The sequence below is a fragment of the Ciconia boyciana genome, chromosome 1, assembly GCF_034638445.1.
Source record: "Ciconia boyciana chromosome 1, ASM3463844v1, whole genome shotgun sequence".
Taxonomy (NCBI): domain Eukaryota; kingdom Metazoa; phylum Chordata; class Aves; order Ciconiiformes; family Ciconiidae; genus Ciconia; species Ciconia boyciana.
In genome coordinates, this window is record NC_132934.1 from 126,680,065 (window position 1) to 126,692,789 (window position 12,725).

Genomic DNA, 12,725 nt, shown 5'->3' on the forward strand with positions numbered 1-12,725 from the left:
CAGGTGGTGAGCAATTGCAATGTGCATCACTTGTTTTGTATATTCTTTTATAATAATAATTATTATTTTCTCTTCCTCTGCTGTCCTATTTAACTGTCTTTATCTCAACCCACGGGTTTTACTTTTCTTTTCCAATTATCTCCCCCATCCCACTGAGGGGGGGGGAGGATGAGTGAGTGGCTGTGTGGTGCTTAGTTGCTGACTGGGATTAAACCACGACACTAACTTTGATATTGTATATACCATAGCAATGCATATATGTTAGCCCAGTGTACATTAAAAGCTAATTAACTTGGGGTTTTTTTCAACATTAAGAATGAATTTGCCATCCCCCAAGGCTAATCAGTCTGGTGAGAAAGTTATCCTGTATGAATACATTACTGCTAGTACACTTCCTTTCCTACCAAGAACTGTACTTTAGTAGTCCTGAGCTTGCTCTTCCACAAATTTCCCTTTTGTTTTTTTTCCTGTTTGTTTTGCTTGTATCAGTTTCAGATGTCCAAAACTGAACATTATTTCAAGACCATTTACAGTCCTAAGTTATGGAGAAGACCAGATCTCTTTCTTACCCATTTTGTGATGGTCTACACTTTATTTTAACATGTTTTGACATGAAGAGCCTATTTTTGTCCTAGGATCTCTCGTAGCAGTGCAAGAACACACTTGGGAAAGTACAAGCTAATTAGGAATGGCAGTAATATTACTTCGAACATAACAATAGCAACCTTCCATCTGAATTAGTTAAACACAAACATTTTAATCTGAAATAGAGAGTAGTCTTAATTTATTCCTTAAAGAGTGACACTCTAGTCATTCTTAAAACCTGTTTTGTCCTGAAAAAAATGTTAATCCAAAGAGTAGAAATGACCCTGTCAGCAGGTAACTCAAATCCACAGAAGTTTTTGAATCCATCTCTGAGAACAGCACTTAAAACTGTAGGTTTAGTTATACAAAACCCAAGCTACTACCATTTTGATACCTCTTAGCCGATATTTTAGCATTAAAGCAAGTTACTGGAATGCCTGCCTCTATTTAACCTTGCGCTGGACTTGTCACACTCATTGCTGGTGTTCTTGGAGGCCAGAGAGAGGGCAGAATCGGGAGACCGACAGAAAGTAGCAAGGCAGAAGGCAGAATAAAATGTTTGATTGATCTGATCTTTACAAATTGTGTTTCAGACCATGTGCTGCTTCTTAAGAGAATTAAAAGTGGCAACAATGAAAATAGGGCATCTCAAAGTGTACAAGCAATAAACATCAACATTTATAGATTTACTTAATGCTTTAAAGAAGATTGCAGAAGTTACCTGTATCTTGTTTTCAAGCAACATTCCATAGGCAGTTTCTGCCCTAAATAGATGTGCAATTATGTTTAGAATTGCATAGTTCAGGAATTAAAATAGAAATTAATTGAGAATTGTCATATCTGGACCATTTCTGAAGCTGTTGTTTGCATTTCTGAAGTTTTGTCAAACCCAAGAGCTTTATTCCTCAGAAATGTTTCTTTCTGTGAATTTTGACTGATAATTGTAGCACAAACAGTCCTTTATTTTGGATAATTATAGAGCAAGTAAAACTACCCACCATCTGATAATTTGTGATAAAGGGATGAAATCTTGGACCTCCTAAAACTTGGTGTTTTCTTACTGAATTTAATAGCAATAAGTTTTCTTCCCAGGATTTAGATACATATCTGTGGCTTAAATCTGCAGGTCTTATTCACATAAGCATTTATAGCTACATTAAGAATATTAATGGGAATAATGTTTATTTGACAGCAGGTAATTTTCCCCAATATGAGCCAGTGATCAGAGCTACAGAGTATGCAAACTCATTACAAATGGTTTAGCGACCATTTGTACTAGTTCAGCTGTTTCAAGTTGAATGTTACTGCTCTTCTGTAAATACCAGTATATAATATTTCTACTAAGACTTTATGGAAGCAACTAAACTGATATAAATAATTGATACTACTGAAATCTCCAGTGTGAACCAGACCCCACAGAGTTCACCTGTATAAGAATTGTCCTTAAGTATTACTGCTTTGTTAATACCTATAATGCTTTATTTTGGTTGACATGGATAATTTAATTTCATGTTTTCAATGGGCCAAATACATTTCAAAGTTTCAGGAAAAAAGTGCAACTGTTTTTTAGAGGATATTAACTTCAAAGTTTGAAGGGCCATGATCAAATAAAAGATTAAAGCTACAGTGGTAATTAGGAATTGGGTAAGGGAGATAAATCGGTTCCTCTCTGGAATCCAGTGTTATCTGCGTTATCAAAGCAGATATCTGTGGCAGTATATAAGATTGCTTTTGGTAAGGGTGTGTGCACAGTCATATTAAAATAGCTGTGTCATATTGTTGATTATTAAAACTTACCTTATTTCCAAGATAAGGTTGCATGCGCAATAGCTTGGCCATATCTTTTTCTATACAAAGATTTCCAAACTAGGATTGCCACTTTTTAAATGTGCATTGCAAAATGTTTTCAAACTGCTTTCTCTGACTTATTATGTAACTGAAGTAAATACTCAAAGGCAAGTCTGCTGCTAACGGTTATTTTTCTTTCAGGCAAAATACATCGGACATAAGTATTATTGCATATATTTAAGTCAGCGTTAGAATGAAGTACTACAAATGTGAAGAAATCTATTATTTTCAAATCAGTTTTGAATGTGGATAATCAGTTTAGAATAAAAGTGCTAACATCACTTTGTGCTGATTTTGGTATAATTCAAACCATGATGTTAGCTACCAATTAAAAAAATAATGTGCAATTTATAAATGCACTTCTGAACTGATAAATGCATTTTTGAAACATCATGAAGCATAATCTAGTGCTTTTAATTTTATACAGTGAAAATATTTTTCAGAGGAAAAAATAAAGATTTCCAGAGATGAGTTAGCTAGTTCTGCGAAAATTACTTTTTACCTGAATATGTAGACAGATATAAGGAAAGAATAAATAACAGATATTTTAAACTTTGGAAAACTCTTATAGTTGGGGAAATTTACAGTACTCAGCTTGTTTGCATCACGGACAAAAAAATAGAAAAGAATTCCTTCAGAATAATTAGCTTTATAGAGAAAGCTTTCACAATAGCCTCGTTTCTGCCATTGAAGTATCTCAGGTCAAGAAGGATAGCAATATAGTTGCTTTACTGATATATTAAAATGGATGTATAGGCTTTTCTTATGCACCCATCTTTTAATATTTGGAAAGGGCCCTTCAATTCTTTAAGTATTTCCCTATAGGTTGCAAATTTCATTTTAAACCTCTATGCTGGTTTCCAAAAGCTGAAACTTTGTTCTTGAGGTGAAATAATTTTGAGGCTGTTTCTCTTCTCACAAGAAGCAAGAAGTTTGATATTTCCAGGAGAGCTTTTCTTTGCCTTCCTGAACATCTTTGCTCATTGTTCTGTTCCTTAAAGCTATTTTAACTTTGTTCTGTATCTCCAGATGACAGTCTTCCCCTGGCTGTTTGATGCATTCCTGTGTATTGTATCTTTCTGTCAGCAGTTCATCATTCAGTGCTACTACCCTTTAATATGACATATTATTCAGATATAGTCTATCTATTGGGCTCAGATTCTTGGAGTTAACTGCTAGATATATTTCCTACAAGGCATTTCCTGCAAGTGTCAATTCTTTTAGGAAGACATCTTTGTCTGCTTGAACAGCTCCAAAATCCATTTATAAAATTGGATTTCAAACCAGTTTTTCCTATCTCATTTTTCATTTATCCACAACATTGACAGTAATCAGTGAAAACAATCAAAATAATGTCTAAATCCTCTGTCTCTATGAAGTAATCTGTTAGTTGATCCGGTAACTTGTCATCAAGAAAGCAATTCTTGTCTGCTACTGTTGCAGTACTGCTGGTCCTGAACCCCTTTCTCTCAAGCTTTCTCTTACATGTTTCATATCACCATGGGCTTTCTTGGCCGTTTGATTTTTTTTATCTAGAAAAGTTTCTTTAGTAATCTCTAGATGTTATTTAACTTAAAACATTTTAAACTTTGTGTTTTCTTGATGGTGTGTTATTTTATTTTATTTAAGAAGATCTCCATATTATATCTATACTTCATTACAATGAGAAAATACTGAGACAACCTGTAAGCAAAGGGAGAAATAAAGGCCCATGCGCTTCCATTTGAGAATGTATTTTTTAAAACCTCTGTCTATGAAGCTGTTTTATTAGGGAAATTGTTCAATCAATTTTGACTTCTAAATGAGTTTCCCTGAATGATTTTTTTAAATTTTTTTTTTTTAGATCAGGAGCAGTCCAGTTGTCATCTCAATGCATCTATCCTATCCAAGTCCACCAATAAGGAATCTGTTTTCCATCTTCTGCTTAAACAACCACGAGGTATGTAATTCCTTGAGTTCTACTTTGAAATTTTTACAAGGTGTGATCTTTTATGGTCCCTGAAATCTAGAGTGTGTATAAAATTCAATGTTTTGATGAGTGCAACTCGTCAGTTGATGTGTTGAATCTGGCTCCTCATGGAAACAAGAATTAGCCCCATGTCAATGAAGTTTGTTTGTTTTACTTAAAATAAGTAAGTAATAATCAGAGGCGCATCCAGTAAAGTTCCTCTGAAATGTATATTCATTTTTTGACAGTTATTTTTGCCTAACCCTTGCAATGATTTTCTTGGACTTTTGAAATATGATTTCTTTTATAAATAATGTCTTACCATCAAAGCACAAATGTCATGTGTGATGTCAAATGTCAAAGTGATGATTATGTGTCAATGAAACGAGGGGTGCAATCTGACCTCATAAGAGGTGCTACAAGTACAATATAAAAAGGGTGAATGAGCCGATGTAGTAATGCAGTCTTGATGTATTCCTAGGAAAGGCTTTGAATTAAGAGATTAAATCTGAATAAATATAGTTGTATTTTAGGACTGTCAAGATGAGCAACACCACTATAAAAATGTTTATGAAATACTAGGTAGAAAAGCATCAATTGTTAAAATTCTTAATTAAATTTAAATGGAAAGTTTCTTAAAAGTTCTTTTTTAATGAGAAATTGTACTTTTCGTAATAAATGCAAATGAATACACTTGAAAAGTAATCTTTTAAATATATTTAAACTATTATCAATACTTATTTTATCAATTTATCCTGCAACAAATCACAGTTTCCTAAAACCTGAAGCACCAGAAAGGCAAAACATGTAATTGCTAAGAAATTTCTTTTTAAAATAAAATTTTCCTATTTTGAAGGATCAGTTAAGGAGAAAAGGAAGGGGTAAGAAATTCCAAAAATAAATGAGTTAATCATTTATAACTGCTTTTACTTTTTACTGAATTAACAGAAAACAAAATAGGAAATAGACTTCACAATTATTTGGTTCTAGATATGCTTATCTTTCTCTTCAGACTTGCCAGTCCTTTCAACTGTTTTGTTTTTCAAGATAGTTCTTCTGTTGCAAATAACTATTTTCTGTATTTTCCTATGTTGTTCCTGATAATTTCAAATGTGACAATAAAATCTAGAAAGTATAAACCTGAACCATCTGGAAAGAATTGAACTATTTAGTTTTATTTTTTGAATTAAATTTTAGATGACACTGCTGGTGACATCTGATCTGAGATAGGATAGGAAAGGAGTGAATTGCCTTTAGTGTCGTAATTTTACCAAAATTTATTTATGATTTGTATATGATAGCAATTGATTTATTAGATTTATCTAGTGTTATGGTAAAGCTTCGATTACCACAGAAGTAGCGTATTTTAATCATTACAAGTTATTTATTACTGAAGTATAGGAGATAGGTAGATTTCTGTATTTACACAGAATATTTAAATATTTATCCTAATAATTATTTCTATGGATTACTTCTCAGATATGCTTTCTAATTTCAAAAGACACAGATAAATTATTCATATCTTAAATTATTTACCAAAGAAAATAATTTTCCTTGTTAGTATCCCACACAAATGTATGTGTGAGCATCCGTTTCATGTTAATATAGATATCGGAATAAGCCATACCATTTCCCCTGAAGAAATGGTGTCTATCTCAAATTAAAGACCTGAGTTAGAAAAATGAAATGAGGGTGACTTGTTTTCAATTTCATTCAAAAATGCACCATATACTGTGATTTTCCTGAAGATGTGCTTGCCACGCCGTTATTTTGTGAAGGATGTTGCAGACCTTGCTGTTCCCAGCAAGGAAATGTTTTTGTTTTCTCTCCTTGAAGCTTACTATGCCTCAACAATATTTCTGGGTGATTTAGATAAAGAAGGATTTAGAAGAAAAAGAAGATGTAAGAATTGATCTGGACATCGTATCATTTTCTAGATATACATTTTACACAGTTGTATATATGGGCATATATAAAAGTTGAATCTGTTGTCTTGAGATTATATTTATTTTTTTCCAGAAGCAGTGAGGAACTGTCCAAAACAATCTAATTCATGTACAAAGTAAAACTGACAGAGCAATCACTTGACAGACATATTAGAGCAGCAAAGCAATCTTTATAAATTGTACTTTCCACTACTTATTTTTTTATATCTTAAATATTTTCAGGATGTAAATCTTTTGCTCTGAGGATTCTGCAGCCTAATCTGCCTTGTTGGGAGGCCATAAGACTGGTGAATGCATGCTTTTTTTTGCACATGGTCTCACTCACAAGTCAGGGACAGTGGAATCATGTTAAGAATCATTTTTATGGAAAGACTCTGTACTTCTTTTTCCCTACACTTAACAGTAGATGAAGTGTGGATTAGATGCAGGTGTTACTGCTTTACCAGTGTTCCCTATAACAAAGAAAGAGTATTTTGAAAACATGTTGGAACCAAATATTCTTCTTAGTAGACTTGCTGGAATATGATTGCTAGATTATTTTATGAGCAACATTTATGCTTGTAGAAAAACTGTTGCTGCTAATTAATTACTTGTTTTTTTCTCACTGACTCTAAAAACTGAAGGGAGAAATTCAGAAATAGTGCGATAGACTGAGAATCTTGGAATCATTTTTTCACCATACTTTTACAAAAAGCCAAAATACTAGCCATGCTGTGAAATTGTTACTCATGGTAGACTATCCTTTTTTCCTGCCTTGGCTTCACAGTAGAAACATAAGTCTTTTGGACTGCTTTGTACTGTTTCCCAGTAACACAGGCTGCATTACTTCACCTGGTCCTAATACTGAAGCTGCGATCTCATTTTGCATTCAACTTCCAGTCATTGCATTTTATGGCTTAGCTGATGTTCCAGGTGGTCAATAAGCCTGTCTGTTGTGAACGACTTGGTGTAGTATCAAACAAGAACAGTAAACGGGGCAGTTAGCTGAACCTAATTTTTTAGATATCTCTCTCCACATTTCAGCACAAGTTTTATATTTAGAAACTTCTATATTTTAAAGCTGTCATGTCACCTGTTCTGTGTTCATCTCTTTTCCCTTCTTACTGAGATCTCTATGTTTAGCTATTTAATTTTGCCTTCTAACTTTGCCTTCTAACTTTTGCTAATAAATAAAGCACTTAGGAAGGAAAGATAAAATATATTTGATAAATGTATACACTTTTAGGGAGACGTTTTCCAAAAAGCTGCCTGCAGTGTTAAACAACTTTGATGGCAATCAAATTTGAGATATTAAAATTCTGTGTATGCACTTTGGAAGCATGTTACTATTATGATTTCATATTTTACTCAACAATATTTGAGAAAGCATTTTAGTGTACTTTTTATGTCATATACAGTCCACTATGATTATGGATAATTTGGCTTTTAAACTAATTTCACCTAAGAAATGGCATAAATTTTGTTCAGGTCCTCAGGCCATTTCCCTAAAATGTTACATTTCAAGATTTCATTCTTTAATTCTACACTTATTTGCATCTGCTTTTTTCTTTCATTAATTCAGCATGCACAATCTGTTTTTTCTTGTGATTGCTTTCAGAGACTGAAAAACAATGAAACTAACATACTTGATTTTCCTGGTTGTCTTAGTTCCTAGGAAGACTCTGTCTCTGTCTCTTTTATAATGCCTTCATTATCACAAAATGACTTGCAGAGCTAGAAAAAAAGAGCTGTGAGAAATTGTTCTCCATTCTAGTAGACTATTTTGAAGAGTTGGAAAATGTTAAGCTCTCTTTCCTCTTCCATATTTTAACTGCATTCTGTGACCATGGTTTGGTCACTCACAACGAGCAGAAATAATTTTACACTTTATAACTTACATCAGAGGTTGTGTCTGGAAGTAGTCAATATTCATATAATGGATTCTGTAGGAAAGGGACATTCAAGCAATAAAAAGACTGAACAACCAGGTACATATGCAACACTATCCTCTTTTTACCTTCATAAACAGTTATTAATAATGAAATTAACTGGAAAAGAAGGACACACACATACTACATACCATGCAGACCTCACTGCATACCAAAATGAAATAAGTTAGGATAATTAGGAGATTCACTTAAAAAAAGTGTTTTCCTTCTTTTCAGGGTTTTAGATTCAACATTTCTTTCTTTTTGGTACACATTTTCACAGGGAAACTGAAGGAATTAGAGTTCCATTGAAATGCTGGAGGATTCAGGTGCCAGATTTCCTTTGAACTTCCTTAGTCTAAGTATTTTCGTCTTTTATCTATTCAAGTCTTCCTTCTTTGTGATGAACTTTTGCTACTTTTCTTTAGTTTTGATTTTCTTTCATTAATGTTATTGCCTTCCCTGAATTTTCACCTTTTGAAACTATCAAGTTTCACTTTTCTGAGCAAAACTGTTCAACAGATGTACTATTCACATGAGTAGTTCGTAAGCTCTGGTACATTAATTACTTGTGCTACATAAGATTCATTTGGGAAGCATACAGCCTAGTATCAAGTCAAAAGCTGCCTCTGTCAGTGAGAGTAACCTCTAATGCCCATGGTGCAGATGACAGCATATGGAAAAATAAAGTTCATGATTCTTGATTTAGATTCTCTTGAACATCTTCTAGATAGTGTCAATAATTTCCAGTCTGGATTTCTTTGTGAGGAAGATTTTAAACTTGAATGTAAGAGATGACTTATTGTGCAGTGGCCACAATAAATAATACTGAATTTGGGCACCTAGTTTAGGAAAACAATTTGAAAATTTTGTAAAACTAGGTAGAAAAGTTTGAATTGAACCTGCACTGCTCTAAAACTTAGGGTTGATGTTGTTGGATTGAGTTTTCTCTTCCCCTGCTGGCCCTTTTCCTGAGCAAATAGCTCTACAACATGCTGTGTCATGGGTATGTTAACTGTTTCAAGACTGGGTACCATTTATGCAGAAGACTTTGCAGGTAGGTGTCAGACATCTGTCTGACTCTTCATGTCTAGGACCATGGGACTGGTAGTTTGGTTTCATCATAGATGGAGAAGGAATGAGGTCAGAAAGGAATGAAGGCAAGGAGCAGGCAGGCAGTCTTCTGAAGTCGACCATCAGTGGCTCCCACTGGTACTGTTCTTCCGGCTGTGGAAGCTCACAGGACTGCAGCTCAGCTTTTCTTTCTACTCTGCTGTCTCTCTTTTTTGGGAAAGAACACAGTTTGTTAGATCAGGGTTTGCCTTTTAGTGTCCCCATTTTTTACCCTGCTTTTTCTGTTCCTGCTCCTGAGATGCTGTTAAGGCTGGCTTCCTGGGAGGAGTCCAGGATTAACTCCTGGATCACTTCAGTACACAAAGGCAAGTTTAGCTCCAGTTCTGCTATGTTACTATGAATATAGAACAGTGGCTGACTGATTGCAGACTGCATCTAGATGGAGCGTTACTGGCTGTTGGATACCTAGTAGAAAAATTTATGGGCCACATGTCCTCAGCACCAGTCTGTCAGAGAAAGGTTTACTGACAGGCCCTATCCCATTGTAGATTGGTGGATTGCCCCTGACTGATGGAGGTCCCATAGAGTTGGTGGTCTGTCAACCAGGAGCTTCATGAGAATATTATGATACCATCTTCACTGGAATTGTCTTTTGAGTGAGAGACCTACCTGTCCTCCACCTTGGGGTTATGAGATTCCTTCCTCACTGGATCACTTTTGGAGTGGACATCTTTTTGCTATGCACAAAGAGACTTTGCAAGAAGGATTTATGCAATTTTAGAATGCGCAGCTTTGTTTTATTGGCTAATACGTGCAGTAGATAACTAGGACTAACATGCTGCTAGGCTAGGTATTAATATGGTCAGCATTCTCAGTGATACATGGGATGTATCTTTGCTGCCCAGGTTGTCATCAGTTATTTTGGGACGGCTCAGCCTCCACTGCTTCTTGGAATGGGTTGATTCATGATGTTGCTGAGTTGCAACCTTCTGATTCTTTGCTTTCTTTCCATAGAGTTTTTATATCTTTCCATTTCAGTAGTTTCTTAGTGAGTCCTTGAGCTGCTATTACCATTCTGTCTATGTTGTTACCTTTCTTATCTTGCAAGGCTTAGGTATTTTCTCACACCTTACCAATTTTCTCAGTAAAATCAATCCAAAGTTGTGGTTCTGTGCTGCACCTAATTAGGCTTTGCAGCATAGGCAGGTGAACTGCTACTCTGAAGGTTACATATGCTTTTGAAGAAATTGTTGTTTATGCTTACCACAAAATAGCAGCCTTCTTGAACACAGTGTATACAAGACAGAATGACTTTCTTTCTCAGCCATCTTTGGCCTATCTGTATGCCTGTTGTCTTGTTTAAACCTTCAGCTAGCGTTTTTCCTTGTTCTGTTATCTCTGAAGTGCCATCATGGCACTTGGAAGCTTGTACAGATGCAGATTTACTTTGTGAAATTTCCAGCAGAAGGGAAGGCATGGGACCCCTTCCTACTCCATGTACATGGCAGTTTCCTGATTGCTGAATCACCCTGGCTTACCTCTCTCAACCAGGTGAAACCATTACAAAAGACCAGTGTTCTCATGTTATAGCTGACAGAGAAGCATGCTTTTTTAAGGAGAGTGTCAGTACTGGGACATGACATGGCGACATGAGTGATGGAGTCTAAGCCATATTTTTCTCCAGAAAGGTACGCTGACAAAGTCAATGCATTCCAGCTGGTGGCATTCTTGAGTGCAGGTTGTCTCTACTGTCAGCATGGGAAACCTTGGAGAGCTCTCTAAAGCCAATGCACATCTAAGACTCCTCACGTGGAGGAAATCAGTAATCAGTAGTGACATTTTTCTGTCATGTTTTAAGGCACTCCTGCAAACTCACTGTGTGAATGAATAGTTGGGGAATCTGTGCTCAAAAATATTCTTACAGGAAAGCCTAGTTACAGGCAGTGGGAATTATAGTGTTAATGAGTGATATGCTTTTCAGCACTGAAACAAGTGTGCTTGGTATATTGGTACATCAAAACATGTAATATTCTAATACAATGAACAATAAAACTTAAATATTTTTCTTTGTACTTTTCTGGAATGTCTTCAGGCCATATTTTATATATATTTATAGGGCCTGTTATATGCACTCTTTTTACCTTTGAGTTTTCCTTTCTTTACCAATTATATGGTGTGGACATATCTTTATGTGGTTTTGCAAATACAGGCAACTGTTTTAGTGAAATAACTTAATGAAGTGAAAGGCAGCAGAAAGGCTCTGTTACTGTTCTTTTAAAAACAATCCCTTGAATTGAAAGAGTAGAATGGTACATTCCCTTGACTATATAAGGAAATGATTTATCTACTTCAACATGCTCTCCTGATGTTGCAAAAGGAGAGAGAGGAAAAAAGATATCCAGGATGCAAATAAAAGAAGGGAAGACAGCAGAAACCCATCTTTTGCGTAGTCTCATGCAAATCCACATAAGACTTCCCATGTGGATTTATAATGGAAAACAGATTTTCAAGCTATATTTGCCTCGCAGATTTAAGCTAGGCCATGCAGTAGGTTTCATCAGAATCTCATGATTTGTTAGTGAACACCAAGAGTATAGCACTTCAGAGCATTTAAACTATGCAAATCAGCCTCAGGGGAGGCTGTTATTTCACATTATCTTAGCCTATTTCTCTATTTAAAAATATCTGCTGTATTTTAGAACTCGATAAGACATTATCTCCTTCAATTTCAATAGAGATAGAAAATTAAAAGATGATTAATTCTGATTTAGAATAGCATATTGCTGCTAATCTATTTGATAACAGCTGTGGATGGACAAGATGGAGCCAGAATGTGTCCTTGAATAAGACAGAACTACTTACTTCCTCCCTTCCCCTTTTCCTTGTTCTTGCTTCTAGTCTTCACCTGTTTAGGTAATAAACCCAATGAAAACTCCAGAGACACAGATTTGTTTCATCCTATAAATTAATCAGTAAATCTATGTCTAGCTCTAAATTGGCTATAAAAAAATATCTGTCCAAAAAGGACTGTCGTTTAGCTTCAGTCAGCAACTAAGCACCACACAGCCACTCACTCACCCTCCCCCCGTGGTGGGATGGGGGAGAGAATCAGAAAAGCAAAAGTAAGAAATCTCGTGGGTTGAGATAAAAACAGTTTAATAATTGGGGGGGGGGGGAATTGTAATGAAAAGGAAAACAGCGAGAGAAAGAGAGAGGAACAAAACCCAGGGGAAAAAAAAAAGTGTTCCAATTGCTTACCACCCGCTGACTGATGCCCAGCCCATCCCCAAGCAGCGATCGCTGCCCCCCGGCCAACTCCCCCCATTTCTATACTGAGCATGACGCCATATGGTATGGAATAGCCCTTTGGCCAGTTGGGGTCAGCTGTCCCGGCTGTGCCCCCTTCCAGCCCCTTGT

At 35.6% G+C, this 12,725-nt stretch overlaps 1 protein-coding gene across 1 annotated transcript in view; it reads left to right on the top strand.

The window, feature by feature from the left end:
• The window catches only part of CFAP47 (cilia and flagella associated protein 47), a 354,495-nt gene that overhangs the window by 277,504 nt on the left and 64,266 nt on the right, over window positions 1-12,725 (top strand). The window contains exon 58 of the mRNA XM_072852476.1: window positions 4,277-4,372. Coding sequence (XP_072708577.1) covers window positions 4,277-4,372 — 96 coding nt within the window. The remainder of the gene's footprint in view (window positions 1-4,276; window positions 4,373-12,725) is intronic.